General features: G+C 37.7%; 1 protein-coding gene across 2 annotated transcripts in view; it reads right to left on the minus strand.

The window, feature by feature from the left end:
- The window catches only part of klhl32 (kelch-like family member 32), a 28,990-nt gene that overhangs the window by 10,455 nt on the left and 1,346 nt on the right, over positions 1-17,189 (minus strand). Inside the window, exons 2-7 of one of the 2 annotated variants that reach the window (XM_049478496.1) lie at positions 14,493-14,589; positions 13,044-13,147; positions 10,695-10,875; positions 6,210-6,317; positions 1,390-1,488; positions 353-559 (exon numbers count right to left, since the gene is read on the minus strand). In XM_049478496.1, the coding sequence (XP_049334453.1) occupies positions 353-559; positions 1,390-1,488; positions 6,210-6,317; positions 10,695-10,875; positions 13,044-13,066 (618 nt within the window). In that variant the 5' untranslated portion in view covers positions 13,067-13,147; positions 14,493-14,589. The remainder of the gene's footprint in view (positions 1-352; positions 560-1,389; positions 1,489-6,209; positions 6,318-10,694; positions 10,876-13,043; positions 13,148-14,492; positions 14,590-17,189) is intronic. The other variant, XM_049478497.1, reaches the window with a different exon arrangement.

Here is a 17,189-nt window from a genome sequence, read left to right on the forward strand (position 1 = left end):
GAAAAACTAGACAAACATAATGAAACTAAAGGTTTGGAGGACATGAACTGTTTGATTTGTATTCAGGAAAATATCGATTTTAAAATGAAGTTCAGAAAAGAGCCAATTTTAATGATTTCATTTATTATATTTTGACATTAGCATTTACTTAACTATTTTTTATATATTTTTTATTACAATTACAATTAAACTTATCAAACATGAAATTTAATGTTAATGTAATGCCTGAATACAAATCCTCAAAGTTTAGTGGTGTAATGTCAGGCAGACAATTGACAAAAATCCTGGCCTTAAATCCACGTTTAAGGTGACACACACACACTCACACACACACTCACACACACACACAGACCTGCCATATCTCCTCCTCTGTGACGGATGTGAGCTGGTCACTCTTTAGAACTTCCCGCAGGAGACAGAGTGGCAGCAGTAGAAGCTCCGCCTCCTCCAGCTCCGCCAGGTGCTGCACCAGGTAACCAATCACAGCCTCCTCCAGCACGGGCAGGTGAAATAAGTCAGCCAATCGGTACAGCTCCAGATAATTCACACTGCTCAGCTCCTACACACACAAACATTCACCAACTTTATACACTGCCTGGCCAAAAAAGGAAATGATTTGGGTTTGATGCTGCAGTTGGTCTGCAGGTCTAGGTTCAGTAACAGTATGTGCTGAAAGAATGAGATCAGCTGACTACCTGAATATACTGAATGTACACCAGATTATTCAATGGATTTTTTCTTCCCTGATAGCACGATCATATTCCAAGATAACAATGTCAGGATTCATGGTGCTGGAATTGTGAAGGAAGAAGACTTTGTGCAGTGGTCAGACTCTACCATCATCAATGCTGCAAGATCTTGCAAGACAGGATTAAAATAAATCTTGTGACATTGAAGAAGCTTATCAAAACAATGCCACAGCGAATGCGTTCCTTAATCAAAACTAAAGGTGATCCAACTAAATATTACAGTGTGTGACCTTTTCCTTTTTTTTGGCCAGTCAGTGTAGATAAATAAACATATTTAAATAATGAAGTCATACATATCTGCACAAATTTAATTCCAAAACAAAAACAAACATTTTAAAGTAAGCGACTTGAAGGCATCGAGATTGCTAAAAGTCAGGCCCTGCCCCCTGTGATAGTACTTTTGACATGTCAGTATATATTTTCCTACATTTATTTTCAAAACAACATAAATACATGTACGTTTTTGAGTAGGTACCAGCAGGTGGATGCAAGATGCATGGAGCCACACTGCCATCTACTGGCAGCAACTTTAATAAACTCCCAAGATCTCTTCAGTTCTCCTTTATACACCAAATACAAATAATGTACCAATACACCAATACAAAATTTCCTTCTCATTTCGCCAGTGCTGTGTGTGTACCTGTATCAGGTATTGTGAGCAGAGTGTGAGGAGCTCCAGAAGCTGCAGATGACTCCCAGCAGATAAAACATCCTGAATAACTCCTGGATCCAACACTATCTACAGAAAGAGAGAAAGAGAGATATGAGCTGAGGTGTAACAGATGTTAAACCAACAGTTTAAAGGAGAAATCCAGTGTGAATTGAACTTGGGGTGTAGTGAAACATGATAACGAGTACAAACTTTTGTTGAAAAACCCACCTTCACTTACCCTCAGTATTCCAAAATACAGAGCTTTTAGCAGATACTCCCAACAGGCTTACAATGCTAGCGATAGGGGCATTCTCTATGCAAAGAAATCACTCATTTTTACACCATTAACAAGTTCAAAGTAGCTCAACACTTCACTGGTAGAATTCTAAGGACCCTGACATTTACAACAAGGCACTGAGAACTTTTAAAAGACTGTTAATACAAACGGTACATTCAGATAGTTCTTTGGGAGCTGCCATCTTGAAATTACGTCACGATAAGTCTACTGACGAGCACAAATTAATAGGTAAGATAGGGGAACAGCCTGCTAAATTAATTCTGTGGAAATTCATGAATTCAAGCTGTTGCCGAAAAGATCCCTATAATATTTATGCATTTTCGCATAAATATAATAATGTTATCTGTTTCTCTAGCCTACCTATTCGTTTGTCCCATGTGTATAAACAGTGTTTTTTAATATTTTTAAAGTTCTCAGTGTCTCGTTTTAAATGTCAGAACTCTCTGAACTCTACCAATGAAGTTTGGAGCTACTTTACGCTTGTTAATTCTATTCTATTCTGGGAACACTATGCCCCTATCTCTAGCATTGTAAGCCTGTTGGGAGCAGCAGTTAAAAGTGCTGTATTTCAAAATGCTGGGGGTGAATGGAGATGGGCTATTTGACAAAAGTTAATATTTAATATCATGTTTCACAACAACCTATTTCACAACAATTCCATTTTACACCGGATTTCTCCTTTAAACTATTTTGAAATGAGTGCACAACTGTGCCTCCTGTTGACTGCATCCAAATATACCCAAATGCGATATGCTGGGTGCAGCACACACAGAGAATGCATGTCACATTCAGTGGTCCTTGACCATTTGTGAACCAATTTATTTCTGCATAAATGTGATCTCAAACCTAAAAACTAAATGATAAGTGAGACCCAAATATTAGCTGTGTTTGAAAATGAATTGATGAATTGTATATTACATATTTGTAAGAGAGAAATGCTAAAAATTAGATTTCAATCCATGAGATGACAAAAACAGCTGTGTTTTATTTGAGGAACAGGCATCTATCAAATCTGATCTAATTCTTATCTTCACAACAAATGTCTGTGGAGGTGTATCACAGCACGAACAAAGGAGATTTCTGAGAAGCTCAGAAGTTGATGTTGATGCTCATCAGACAGAAAACAGCAATTAAACCTTCTGTAAACAGTTTGGACTCCACCAATCCACAGCCAGACAGACTGTGTACAAATGAAGAGAACATTTTCAGAACCCAGGAGTGATCCACTAACAAAGATCATGCCCAGAGCAAGGAGTGTAATAGTCCACAAGATGATAAAGAACCCCAAAGTAACTTCTAAGCAACTAAAGGCCCTTTTTCTCTACATAAACAGTAGTAGTACTTTATCACAGTCCGTTTCTTTATGAATAAAAGCGCTGCACCATCCTCTACCTTCAAGCTAGAGCCAACCTGATTTCCTGACTGTGTTGAGTTTATTAAAGCACTGATGGATGTGGGGGGAAGATGATGTATGTCAGAAGAAGCCTAGATCTTCCTCAGAATGTGCTGGCCTAAATAACACTCCACACATCTCCAGGGGAAATGTGATTAATCATAGTTACTAACCTACCCTCCCAAGACTGCACCAAAAACGCACATACACATACCAAACCATAATCATATCAGAAAGCTGAGATTACCTGAAACCTCACATTTCTGTTCTGCAATATTGTTACTACTGTTCCAGCTGTGATATTATACATGCAACTCATTACAACAAATGACTTAGATGACTGTTGCTAAAAGGTGATTGGTTGAGAGTTACACTAATCAATAGTAGTCAATTTGCATTAGTTTTAGAAAACATAAAGGATGGTTTTGTACGGGAGATAGAAGGCTAATGTGGCTAACAAGTTATGCACATGCGGTCTGAGGAGTGTAGCATTTGGCACATGGTCCAAACAATCATTTACATTGGCTTTCCTCAGGGGTAAGCTTCATAAATCATGACCTATTATTAGGGGTTACTAGAGGTCATAAATAGTATCACAATATTTTTAGGGTATATTTATGATAACAATATTCTTGGTGATATGAAAAAATTGGCAATTTTTTTACATTAGTTTTCAAACTATTATACTGCAACAAAAAACTAAGAGAAAAGAGTCTAATGGTCCATGAGGTCAAACCAACAATTACATATTGTTTGTTGACTTTTGGTTTATTATGCCAAAAGAATATAGCTTAAGGCGCCCAGAGGTCCAGCGGTCCACTATAAGAAGGAGGTCGCAAGTCAAACCCCCGCTCATGCAGCTTTGCCGGCGCTCAGTGGGAGCAAAATTGGCCCTGCTCCCTCTGGGTGGGTAGATGACGCTCTCTCACCACATCACTCCTAGGGTGATGTCCACAGCACAGGGCGTCTGTGAGCTGATGTATCAGAACCGAGTCGCTGCGCTTTCCTCCAACCTATGAGAATATTAGCTCAAGTGCTCTTTTTTCACATTTATGGCATTTAGCTGATGCTCTTATCCAAGTTATTCCCATTACAGAGTTGGGTCAATGTAGTGTCAGGAGTCTCACCCATGGACTCTTATTGGTGTAGAGTAGTATGGTCATCCAGATTAGGAATTGAACCCCAGTCTCCCACATGATGTGGTAGCTCACTGGCATGCAGTGGTGTTATCCATTTCTCCACACCAACAATTTGTGGGATTTAAGCTTTCAAAACATGCTAACTACATTAGCCCCATAGTTCCAGTGCTGATATATACAATGTACAAACCTAAACGTCTTGCTATGTACATTAACCTCATAGCTCCAGTGTAAAAGTACAGAAATAAATCTGACACAGAACCGAACACGACTTGGCTGATTTACTAGAATCAGGATGATGGGAAAATTGTGTAAATATGATTTTTGGGCTGCTGAACTATCACTTTAAATTTCCTGTCATCTGTACAGAGCGTGATTACTAGGGGTGTCACGATTCTCTAAATCCTCGATTCGATTTCATTTTCGATTTGAGGGTCACGATTCGATTCGATTCTCGATTTTCTTGTTTTTTTTTCTTGTTATTATTTTATGCCTCATAAAATTTAAATAATATATTTATTATTATTATTATTATAAATATTATTATTATTATTTATTAAGATATATATGGTAATGCCATCTAGTGACTTTTTTTTGGTAGCAACAGTGTGCACTATTAAAACAAGCAGTTTATCAGAGCTGTGTGTGGATGGCTGGTGAAACTGCTCATTACATGAAGCTGCAGTTCTTCATCCAACCACTAGCAGCAGCAGCACAAGCCCCGCTCTCTTCACTCAGTCACTACTTCAGTACAGCCCAGCCACGGGCTACAGAGCTCAGCCAGTCCGTTTTTACTGTTTCTGTAAACAAATAAAGGTTTTAACCCCACTAACCGGATAATACAGCTCACTACAGTTCATCTTTCAGCCCAAGCAGCTAACAGCAGCAGGTTAGAACAGCCGACACGGAGGCACTGCTCGGATTACATTAGAAACAGGTCAGTTAGCGCGCTGCTAACCTCAGGATGTTTATAACTACGGAGTTTAGTGGACACACCACGGCCGCCAGGTAAGTCTTTTAAAGGCTACTGAAGACTATTAAAGGCTATTAGAGTGTAACCCCTGGCTCCCAGGGGTTACAAGAGGTTATTGAAAGCATTATTGGGGGGCAGAAATCAGTACAGGCTGGTTAGATAAGTGATGTGGGTATTGTCTTATAAATATTTACACATAACTTATATCTCTCCTGAAAAGCTTTTATTTTAGTCAGAAACACGCTTGTGTTTACTTTATCTGAGAGAAAGATGTTTTTTTAATTCAATGGAAAGCAACAGGTGTAGTCAATTATAAGTTTAAGATTTTTAATCCACCTCACTGTGATCTATAGTCAGTGTTCTCAAGTCACACTGACACACGCATTTCAGCGAGTTCACACGCTCTCACCTGCGCGCACCCACCCCTCCGTTAGATACAGATACAAAACCTGCGCGCCCAACCCCCGCCCCCCCTCCCCCGTTGGACAGATAAAAAACAGTGATCACACTCCCGCCGACACTCAAAACTTGAGAGCCCTGTCTATATTTCTATAAATCCGTTTTCAGTTTCTCCTCCGTGGTTGAAAGGCAGCTGTCTCTCACACAGCAGAACTGAGGGCGGGGCTGCGCTCATGCAGCGGCTCTCTATTTAAATGAATAGGATGCGCTGTGTTGGTGCCGCGCCATTTGCGTAGCGCGCTGCGCTATTTGCGTAGCGCGCGCGGGAGGGATCGTCGATCCTCTTTTTGACTTCGATACTCGAGATCGTGACCTCATTTTGATTCGATTTCGATAAAATATCGAGATCGTGACACCCCTAGTGATTACACATGATGAATGGGCGAGTGTTATTGACTGTAGTAAATGACTGTGATCCACTGATTTGATTAGACTGGCTGAGCAGAGCTGGTTCGATTAGAGTGTGAGGAGCAGATTTGATTAAAGAGGGTGTGTGAGTATGTGTGTATGTGAGTGTGTGTGTATGTGTGTGTGGGTTGGCCTTACCTGGCCTGTGTAGGCGAAGTCCAGTGCATGTTTTAGTCCGACACCAGACACACCCTGCAGAGTAACCTCATCAGCCTCACTCTCAGCCATACACAGACTGAACATGGCCTAAAAAACAAAACACACACACACACACAAATCAGAACAGCCACACTACAATAGTACATCATCCACGCTTTTAGATAACAGTGAGTCATACATCATGGAAAACTACATTAGCAAGCCTATTAAAGGTGTCAAAATACGCAGACACCCATTACTGAAACCCAACATTTCTCCACATAATCTCCACAGAAAAGCACTGCCATTAGAACAGGATGCTCTGGAGCAGATGTGGGTGATTGGAGCTCCATCCAATGCCTCTGGTATGAAATGCTGGCAGAATTAATCATCAAACATCAGTTTTTCCCCTTACTAATGCTCTTTCTCGCTGTGCTGAATGCTATCAAATCATCCTCACGGCAATGTCCCAACAGCAGAAGTGTTTCCAGAAGGGTAAAGCAACTACTACTGCCAAGGGGACAAACAAGTCCATGGTCACTCTGGAGGAGCTGCAGAAATCCACAGCTCAGGTGGAAGAATCTGTTCACAAGACCACTATAAGTCGTGTATTCCACAAATGGAAAGAAGAAAACTATTGTCGAAAGAAAGACATTAGAACTTACATTTGCAGTTTGCCACAAGCCATGTAAGAACACTGCAAACATGTGGAAGAAGATGCTGTGGTCAGATGAGACCAAATTGAACTTTTTGGCCTAAATGCAAACCGCCATGTGTTGCAGAAAGATAACACTGCTCACCACCTTGACCACACATTTTTTTAGCAGGGACAGGGGGGCTGGTCAGAGTTGATGGCAATATGGATGGAGTTAAATACAGGGCAATCCTGGAAGAAAACCTGTTGGAAGCTGCAAAAGACTTGAGACTGGGAAGGAGATTCACCTTCCAGCTAGACAATGACCCTAAACATACATCCAGAGCTACAGTGGAATGGTTTAGATCAAAGAATATTCATGTGTTAGAATGGCTCAGTTAAAGTTCTGTTGTTCAGAGATGCTCTCCATCCAGTGTGGGTTGTTTTGCAAAGACTTGCAACTGAAAGGTGGCTCTACTAGGTATTGATATAGAGGGAGCTGAATAATTTCGCACAGCTCACTTTTTTCAGATTTTTATTTGATTCAATTTTTGAAAACAATGTATCGTTTTCATTACACTTCACAAGTATGTGCTATGTTGTGTTGGTCTATCACTTAAAATCTTAATCTTAAGTTTGGGGCTGTGAGGTGACAAAGTGGGGAAAAAAAGTTCAAGGGGTATGAATACTTTTGCAAGCCACTGTATATACAGTATGTACAGCATGCTCTACTTGCACACAGACAGATCAAATGTAGAGGGCAGACTGACCCACTGGGTTCCAGCGGGAGTTTGCTGATCAAAGGCATTGATTAGTGTAACACAGCAGGGCATCTCACACACACACACACACACACACACACACACACACACACACACACAGTGATCTACAGTCAGGAACAAAACAAGATGAATCATACTAGCACACACACAGCCCAGCATCTGATTGGGAAACACTCTGATTAGACCTCTGGCTATACCCACAATGTCCTGATTAGATTATTTTACCCCTGATCCAATCTAAGTCTGTTAATGTTAAGTATCAGCTGATACCAATCCAATCTGATATTTACATCTTTGTGTAACAAATAATTGTTTTATAACTGTTTTGTTTTATAATGGGCAAACATTTTCTCACCAGCACAAATGTTAGGTGCACCTAAATTTTTGACTACATTGCCTTAAACACCACAGTTTTACAGGTCTGATCAGCATAAAAGTTCTGCACAATTCTAGAAGAGAGGTAATATACAGGAAATGTGTTGGTATTTAAAGTGCTTTACTGATCTTACATTTAAACTTAAATCTCTCAAGATAAATATAATAAAAATAAAAAGTAAAAGTGCACGTGTTTTAAGGGCTTCAAACTGAACATCTTAATATCTCAATATCTTATGGATTATACTCCATGACCCAAGACCAATTTTATATAGTTTGATGCACCTTTATTCCTTTAAATTACAAAGAATTTTAAGGAAAAATAATCACACATGCCTTAACATGTCTTAAAGACATTTTTACATTAGTAGTTGAAATGTGTTGCACTGTAGTAATAATCTATATTGTCAGCCCTGCTTAAAACACTTACAATTAAATGTAATTATTAAAATAATTTAAATATTTGACCATATTTTGATCAAAAGTTTACTTAATAAAGTCAAAATAAAATAAAAGTGATTTTCTTTATTGTTTTTGGTTTACAAGTGTAAGTTACAAGCTGAACTGATGACTTTTATTATGACACACAGCGGACAATGAATTAACTGCAATGGCCCCCTCTGTAAATATGTTACACTCGTTTGGTGACAAATTACAGCAGGTGTGTTTGACGTGTGTGTATCTGCAAATATGTCTGTGCATGTGAACAATCTGAAGAACTTTCTATTATTTATGATTTTATTTTAATCTTTTTAATACTACTTCATTATTTATTATTCAGAGTTCTTGCTCCATTTTAAAAGTCAAATTTAATGCTTTTTTAAGACCTTTTAAAAATATATAATTATATAATATATAATTATAATAAGGCCCAAAATGTAGTCATAAAAAATGTAGTCATAACTTCATAAGTAGAAAATAAATTATTGTACAGTTAATAAATTAAATATCAACGTTTCCCCTTTGTTATCAATTTCCTTTAAATTTTGTTTCTTTGTGATGCAGAACATGTTAGCATGTTCGCTAGCTCACCGCTAATGTTAGCTAGCTCTCCGCTAACCTTAGTTTTCTCCCCAGTAACTCGCCGCTAATATTAGAGTAGCATGTGCTTTCCCACTGGCATTAAACGCGCCATCTAAAAATGTAATACCTACAGCAAATTTACAGAAATTTTAAGACAATTTAAGACCTTAATTATCAAGATTTTAATTTTAGACATTTTAAGACTTTTTAAGGACCCGTAGGAACCCTGTTATTATGTCAAAGTTTACTAAAGACAAGAGTGCTTTTCATTATTTCCAACAGTTTGTTAATAGTTGGTTAAAGGGAAATTTGGTAATATGAAGTAGGTGTTATTGAGTGCTAAAATTAGATTCTGATAATGCTGTATGTAGGTTTGATTGCAGTGCTTAATTTAGCAGTAGATGGGCGTGTGGTTTTGTGAATTGTATTAATTATTTTGATAAAATCTGTCTAGTTCACAAAATTGTGTTTTTGAAAATTGGAAAAAATGTATATTAAGTATTCATGCTCTTCTGCAAAATAATTCCACACTGCATGATCTAACTAAACTTTTTTTACATTCTGAGAAGTATTACTTTAAGTGTTTCATTAAAACACAGAGCTTCTAAACTTCTCAGAACCACTGGTGATTCCTGGCCTTTTCCCCCATTTTCATAATTTTGTACTGCTTTGCATGTATTTACCTACTAGACACAGGCATAAGGGGTCAAATTAACAGGGCAGCAGTGTGTGGCTGATATGAGGATTTACATAGATTGCAGATATCGCTGTGTTTTGACTATGTTGGAGCTATGCTGTATGCTGTACGGAAGCAGATACACTACAAAGATAAAAGAGGTTGGGACACCGGTGCTTTTGTGGACAACTTGAGGTTATGAAAGGACTATCCAGGATTATATTTTCAGTAGTAAATAATAAAATGATCAGGATGTGTCATCAGATGATAAGAAAACATGGAAAGTTAAAGCACTGTCATCTCTTGTTAGCAGAGCTAAAGCCAGTAATTTATAACTAGAACTGTGCAGTAAGACCACAACACACATTCCCAACCCCTGAGGTTGCCAGGTTTAATAACACAACACCGGCAAGGGCAGAGTCCATGAAAACGCTAGCAAACGGGCTGGTTCAGCCGAAACCTTAGCTGCTACACAATCTGAAAAGCTTTGGCATTCGTACAAAAGGCCAAATGACCAAAGACGGAATAAAATTCCCTTAAGAAGTTTAATTTAAATTCTTTACTGTCCAGGGATTTGTTTCTACTCTTTTGGCTGTTTTGGAGCATTGCTGTAAGGATTTGGTTGCATTCAGATACAAGAGCATTAGTGAGGTCAGGATATTGGATAATCATCATCATACCTCACTCAAGATTCCCCAAATCATCCCAAAAATACTGGATGGAGCACCATACCACTCCAGCCCATGACTGGTGCAAACAGGTGCATGTTTGTGGTCTATAGAGAGTCTCAATCAATCAGACATTATGAAATTTTAAACTGTTAATCTATAACTATTAATTATCTGTTTGACTTATAGCTGATTGTTGCTTGCTGTTTAAAGCAGCAACACTACATGGACAAACGTTTTGGGACACCTACTCATTCACTGTTTCTTCAGAAATCAAAAAAGTAGTAAACATTTCTTAACCCACAAGAGGAAAACTTGACCCCTTACCCTGAAGTAGTCGCTGCAGGCTGCAAGCACGGCTCTGTGGGCGTGAAACTTCTGCTCTCCGGCCACCAGCGTCACATCACACAGCAGGCCGTCCATCCGCTGCTGGTTCAGGGCCGCCAGGACGGAATGCTGGTGAGATTTGGACTGGCACAGCCTCTGACCCGTCAGCATGGTCTGGGGGCTGACATACACACGGATAAATAGAAATTACTGCTCAATTCTATTTGGCCACGCCAACGGGTTGATGGTGACAAGCAATTTAAAAAACAAGGAATTTAATGTGGATATCCAGTTGATAAATCACACCCTGCTTTAGCCTGTGTTACTGCAGCAGCAGCAGAGGCGTGCCAGATCACTGCAGATTTATTACTGCAGCTCCAAAACCCCCTGAGGACAAACCGTCTCTGTCTGACCCTCTCCCACTCACGCACACACACAGTCACACACTGCAGCCCATTGCTAACTCACTGATACATATACATGTACACCGTAGTTCACACCACCACAAACCTCAAAAACCATAATAAAAGTAGCAGAGTAACGTAACTGTTACCAATTAGGTGCAGATTAATTCATATTGAATACTGAATAATTCATAATAGAAATTGTATAGTCATAGTAAATACTGACTAATTCAAAATATGTATGGAAAAATAGTTTTTAAATAGTTTATAATAAATACTGAATATTTCAACTGCATGATTTACAGTTGACAGTAAACAATTACAGTAAACATAGTAAGTGAAGCATACTAGTTACTGAATGATTCATAGTAGCAACTGAAGGATTCATAGTAGCTACTGAAGGATTCATAGTAGCTACTGAATAATTCATATTATATACAGAATAATTAATTGTAGTTACTAAATAATGAACTGTAGTTACTAAATGATTCATATTATATACTGAATAATTCATTGTAGTTACTGAATAATAATTGTAGTTACAAAATTATTTATATTATATATTCAATTAGTCATAGTACTTACTAAATGATTCATTGTAGTTACTGAATGATTCACAGTAGTTACTGAATGATTCATAGTAAAAGTGTATATATTATTGTAGTTACTAAATGATTCATAGTAGTTACCGAATAATTTACACTAGTTACTGAATGATTCACAGAAGTTACTGAATGATTCATTGTAGTTACTGAATGATTCACAGTAGTTACTGAATGATTCATAGTAAAAGTGTATATATTATTGTAGTTACTAAATGATTCATAGTAGTTACTGAATAATTTACACTAGTTACTGAATGATTCACAGAAGTTACTGAATGATTCATTGTAGTTACTGAATAATTCACAGTAGTTACTGAATGATTCATTTTGGTTACTGAATGATTCCCAGTAGTAACTCAATGATTCATAGCAGTTACTGACTAATTAATAGTAGTTGCTGAATGATTCACAGTAGTTACTGAATGATTCACAGTAGTTACTGAGTAATTCATAGTAGTTACTGAATGATTCATTGTAGTTACTGAATGATTAATTGTAGTTACTGAATGATTCATTGTAGTTACTGAATGATTCACAGTAGTTACTGAATGATTCATAGTAGTTACTAACTAATTCATAGTAGTTGCTGAATGATACATATAACACTAAATAATTTGTAGTAGTTACTGAATAATTCATTGTAGTAACTGAATAATTCACAGTAGTTACTGAATGATTCATTGTGGTTACTGAATGATTCAACTGAATGAGTCATAGCAGTTACTGAGTAATTAATAGTAGTTGCTGAATGATTCACAGTAGTTACTGAATGATTCACAGTAGTTACTGAGTAATTCATAGTAGTTGCTGAATGATTCATAGTAGTTACCGAATGATTCATTGTAGTTACTGAATAATTAATTGTAGTTACTGAATGATTTACAATAGTTACTGAATGATTCATTGTAGTTACTGAATGATTCATTGTAGTTATTGACTGATTTATTGTAGGTACTGAACAATTCATAGTAGTAACTGAAAGATCCATAGTTGTTACTTAATGATTAATAGTAGTTACTGAAAGATTCATAGTAGTTACTGAATGATTAATAATAGTTTCTTGAAGATTAACAGTAGTCACTGAAAGATTCATAGTAGTAACTGAAAGATTCATAGTTATTACTGAATGATTCATAGTAGTTACTGAATGATTCATAGTAGTTACTGAAAGATTCATAGTTATTACTGAATGATTCATAGTAGTTACTGAATGATTCATAGTAGTTACTGAAAGATTCATAGTAGTCCCACAGAATTCCACTCATAATAGGTGTGTCACCGTGTGTGTTTGTGTATACAGTGTGTGTGTGTAAAGAAGTGTAGAGAGGAGGTGTTTGTACCTTGGAGGGGGCTCTGAGGGCATGCTCCTGAAGGACAGAAGAGGAGCTTTAGTCTACTGGGATTAGAACACACTGCAGGGGCCACACTGAGCATGTGCAGAACTCTACAGGGAGAGAGAGGACAGACTGGTTTAAGCTTGGTTTCAGATTCCCGTGCAAAAATACATTACAGTTTTTAAATAATCATTTTATTAATTAAGAAACAAAAACAGGTTTTAAGACCTGCAAATTCAATGTGAAAAAGTACAATTAATGGGACAAAGCCTGGTGCTTAAAACATTAATATAGAAGCAAACAACTATATTAAATAACATTGCAAAATTGCAAAGTGAAAGTGACCATTCAAATATTTCTAACTGGTTGTCCCACATTTAGTGGCAGCAATTGAAACCACTGGTAAATAGTCACATCCCTGTGGAGAAAATGCTTTAATTATCCATACTGGAGCACTTTTGAGTTTCTGCCACAGCATCTCAAGCCAGGACTGAAGCTTCTGGTAATTATAACCATCCACATACCATAACACAACCATCACCATGTTTGACAGTCAGTATAATGTTATAGTGGAGTGCTGTCAGATTTACAGCAGCAACTTTTAACTTTTGACTGATCATAAGAATGATCATAAGGGTGTTTGTGGTAAACATGAGACAAGTATATTCTGTTGGTAGGCAGTGTCTTTCTCTTCTTTCACTAATACCATTCAAATCCCATCTCTTTCTAATAGTACATGAATTCTAACCTCCTGCTGCTCTTAATGTATTTTGTTGGGCCATCCACTGCTGGGAAGTTCATTTGAAGATAATGGATAATGCTGTGGTTCACTGGAGTCCCACAGCTTCAGGATAAGCTCTGTAACCCTTTCCTGACAGAGGTATGCTAATAATTAGTTTTTTCTTCTATGGTAGACATTCATAGCGCTTCATAACAAGCAAGTGCTGCTTGCTTACACCTTTTATATTTACCTCACATTGCTAGAAAATGGTCTGTGTAACTGTGTGTTGAGTTTAATCACACTGCCCCACACACTTTAAATGATACGTTAGTGCCTAATGTTTACCAGCTAACATTTACATTGAGAATGAATACTATACTACTGCTTTGAATGTATGTAAATATGAGCTAATAAACCAGTTCAGTATAAGCTACATCTTTTGCGTGTGTGTGTATGTTTGTGGTCTTGTGGAACCCCCACACAGCCGCAGAGATAAAGGGCTTTCAGAAGCTAACGGCTACGATGCAAATCTCTCAGGGATCATATTACATGTCAACAATATGAATGTCTGTTTTCTTGGGCCTAATGGATGGCCATGTAACAACAACACAGTGCTTCAGGCTGGAACACAGTCTGCCCATTTTATAACAGGCTACAAGGTGTAACCACAGCAGACACTCTACTCTGCCCAGTGTGTGTGTGTGTGTGTGTGTGTGTGTGTGTGTGTGTTTTACCCCAAAAATGATGGCAGATGGACAGCAGGTTAATGAGCATTTGACAACCTTCAGCATTGAAGCCATTTTCCAACTATCGATCTGATCACTGACTGACCTTCAGACACAGAGGAGGGCAGAGAGAAAGAAAAAAAAAAACATAAATATACTATTGTTATTTTTATATATACTATTATATTATATCTACTGTTATATATATTATATACACTACTTTATTATATAATATAATATTATTATTATTATGATTATATCTGATTACTCATTTGTTGTTGTATAGCCAGCATGTTAGCTCACTGCTAGTGTATTAAGTCAGGGTTGGTATATTAACTTTACTTTACTAGTACTTTAACCCTGAGCTAACTAAGCTAAATATGAATAGTAATTTACCCTAGGGCTAACATAGTAACCAATATTTACTAATGGCTAATGGTTTAGACTGGGGCTAACATTAACTAATGGCTAATGGTTTGTATTGAGATTAACATATTAACTAATATTAACTAATGGCTAATGGTTTAGACTGGGCTAACATAATAAAGCATGGCTAATGTTTTAGACTGGGGCTAACACATTAACTAATGGCTAATGGTTTACACTGAGCCTAACATATTAACTAATATTACCTAATGGCTAATGTTTTAGACTGGGCTAACATAATAAAGCATGGCTAATGTTTTAGACTGGGGCTAACATATTAATTAATGGCTAATAGTTTACACTAAGGCTAACACATTAACTAATGGCTAGTGGTTTACACTGAGGCTAACATATTAACTAATATTAACTAATGGCTAATGTTTTAGACTGGGGCTAACAGATTAACTAATAGCTAATGGTTTACACTGAGGCTAACATATTAACTAATATTAACTAATGTTTAAGACTGGGGCTAATATATTAACTAATGGCTAATGGTTTACACTGAGGCTAACATATTAACTAATATTAACTAATGACTTATATTTTACACTGGGGTTAACATACTAAAGCATGGCTAATGTATTACACTGTGGCTAACATGAACTAATATTAACAAATAACTAATGTTTTAGACTGGGGCTTACATACTAAAGTACGGCTAAGGTTTTAGACTGGTGCTGTCATAGTAAAGCATGGCTAATGTTTTACACTGGGGCTAACATATTAACTAATGGCTAATGTTTTAAAGATTCAAGGAGACTCAATTGTCATTCGCATCACATGTGGTACATGAGGTGGAACAAAATTGTAATTTCACGGTCCAGTTCCAGCCAAAAAAAAGAGCAATTGTTTGTAAGATAAAATAAAATAAAATAGAATAAAATGTCAAATGGGAATAAAATAGATAACAAGATAAATACATAGAATATAAAAAGGAGAATAGGGAGGTAGGAAAATAGCAGCAACATAAAAACCAGAGTGCAAGTTTTGCTACAGCAGCATGGATGAGTGTGAGTGAATAGCAGTAACATGTTAAAGTGTCAGTGTTGTTTTAAGTACGTAATTGTCGTCGTAAAGTGTCAGTGCAGTGTGTTGGCTAGGTGGAATTTAAGAGTCTTACAGCATCTCGAATGAAACTGTTTCTCAGTCTGGTTGTTTTGTCCAAAAACTCTTGGTAAGATAAAGCATTAAGAGTCTCTTTCACTAGAATGTCTTCACTGCTCTAGAGTCCAGTGGCGGCACGCTTTACACCACTGTATCTGATGCTTTGCATTGCACTTGGTGATGTAAGGGATGGATGCAGCTGGTGAGCCATGGAACCCCATTCACCGAAGCTCTCTACACTCTGTTCATGAGCTAATATAAAGTTTGGAGGTCTTGTAGCGATTGACTCTGCACTGTGTGCTCAACAATGAGCGTGTTGTTTTTCACAGTCACTTTCACATTGTTATAATACCACTGACAGTTCACTGTGGAATATTTAGTAGGAAAATGACATTTCATGAGTGGACTTGCTGAACAGGTGGCATACATAAAAGCTCGGTATACACTGAGCTCCTGAGAGCGACCCATTCTTTCACAAACATTTGTAGAAGCATGCCTAGATGCTTGGTTTTATACACCTGTGGCCATAGAAATAATAAGAACTTGAGTTCACTGGTTTGGATGGGTGAGCGAATACGTTTAGCAATATACTGTATGTATTGATACTACTTTTACACAAACATTGTATTATACTGACAGCAGACCTCAGCAGCTTATTAAACAGCAGGACTCGAGAACAACACCACAACCATGAAGCACAGTGCAGGGACGTGCATGCTAACCATCACTTTGGCATGAGGTAAGTTTCTATGGAACAAAACATTTCACACCAACCCAGCCAACATGTGGGGCTCACGTGGGTAGAATGTGGGTAAGATGGGTTCCAGGTAGGCCTAGGCTGTTAGTGGGTATGTACTCTACACAGCTGGACCTCCAAATTGGGCCCCACTGTTACAGCCAACCTTAATATCACATTTAGTGCTTTTCCACCAAAAGAACTCCGGTTCTTGAACCAGTTCCATTCAGGCTTATAAGAACCATTGTGCTTTTCAAACAACCAGCCCTCATTTCCAACAGTTTGAGTGGAACCGTCAAAACGTCACATCATGAATCATCAACAGAGAGATTTGCACAGCGGCAGTAAACCATGCTTAAACACCTCCTGTGGGTCCCAACACTGACTGCTCTGACCATAGGTGGGTACAACATGGAACCTGTGGTCAAAACCTGATG

Source organism: Astyanax mexicanus, chromosome 4 (genome assembly GCF_023375975.1).
Source record: "Astyanax mexicanus isolate ESR-SI-001 chromosome 4, AstMex3_surface, whole genome shotgun sequence".
NCBI classification, from domain to species: Eukaryota; Metazoa; Chordata; class Actinopteri; order Characiformes; family Acestrorhamphidae; genus Astyanax; species Astyanax mexicanus.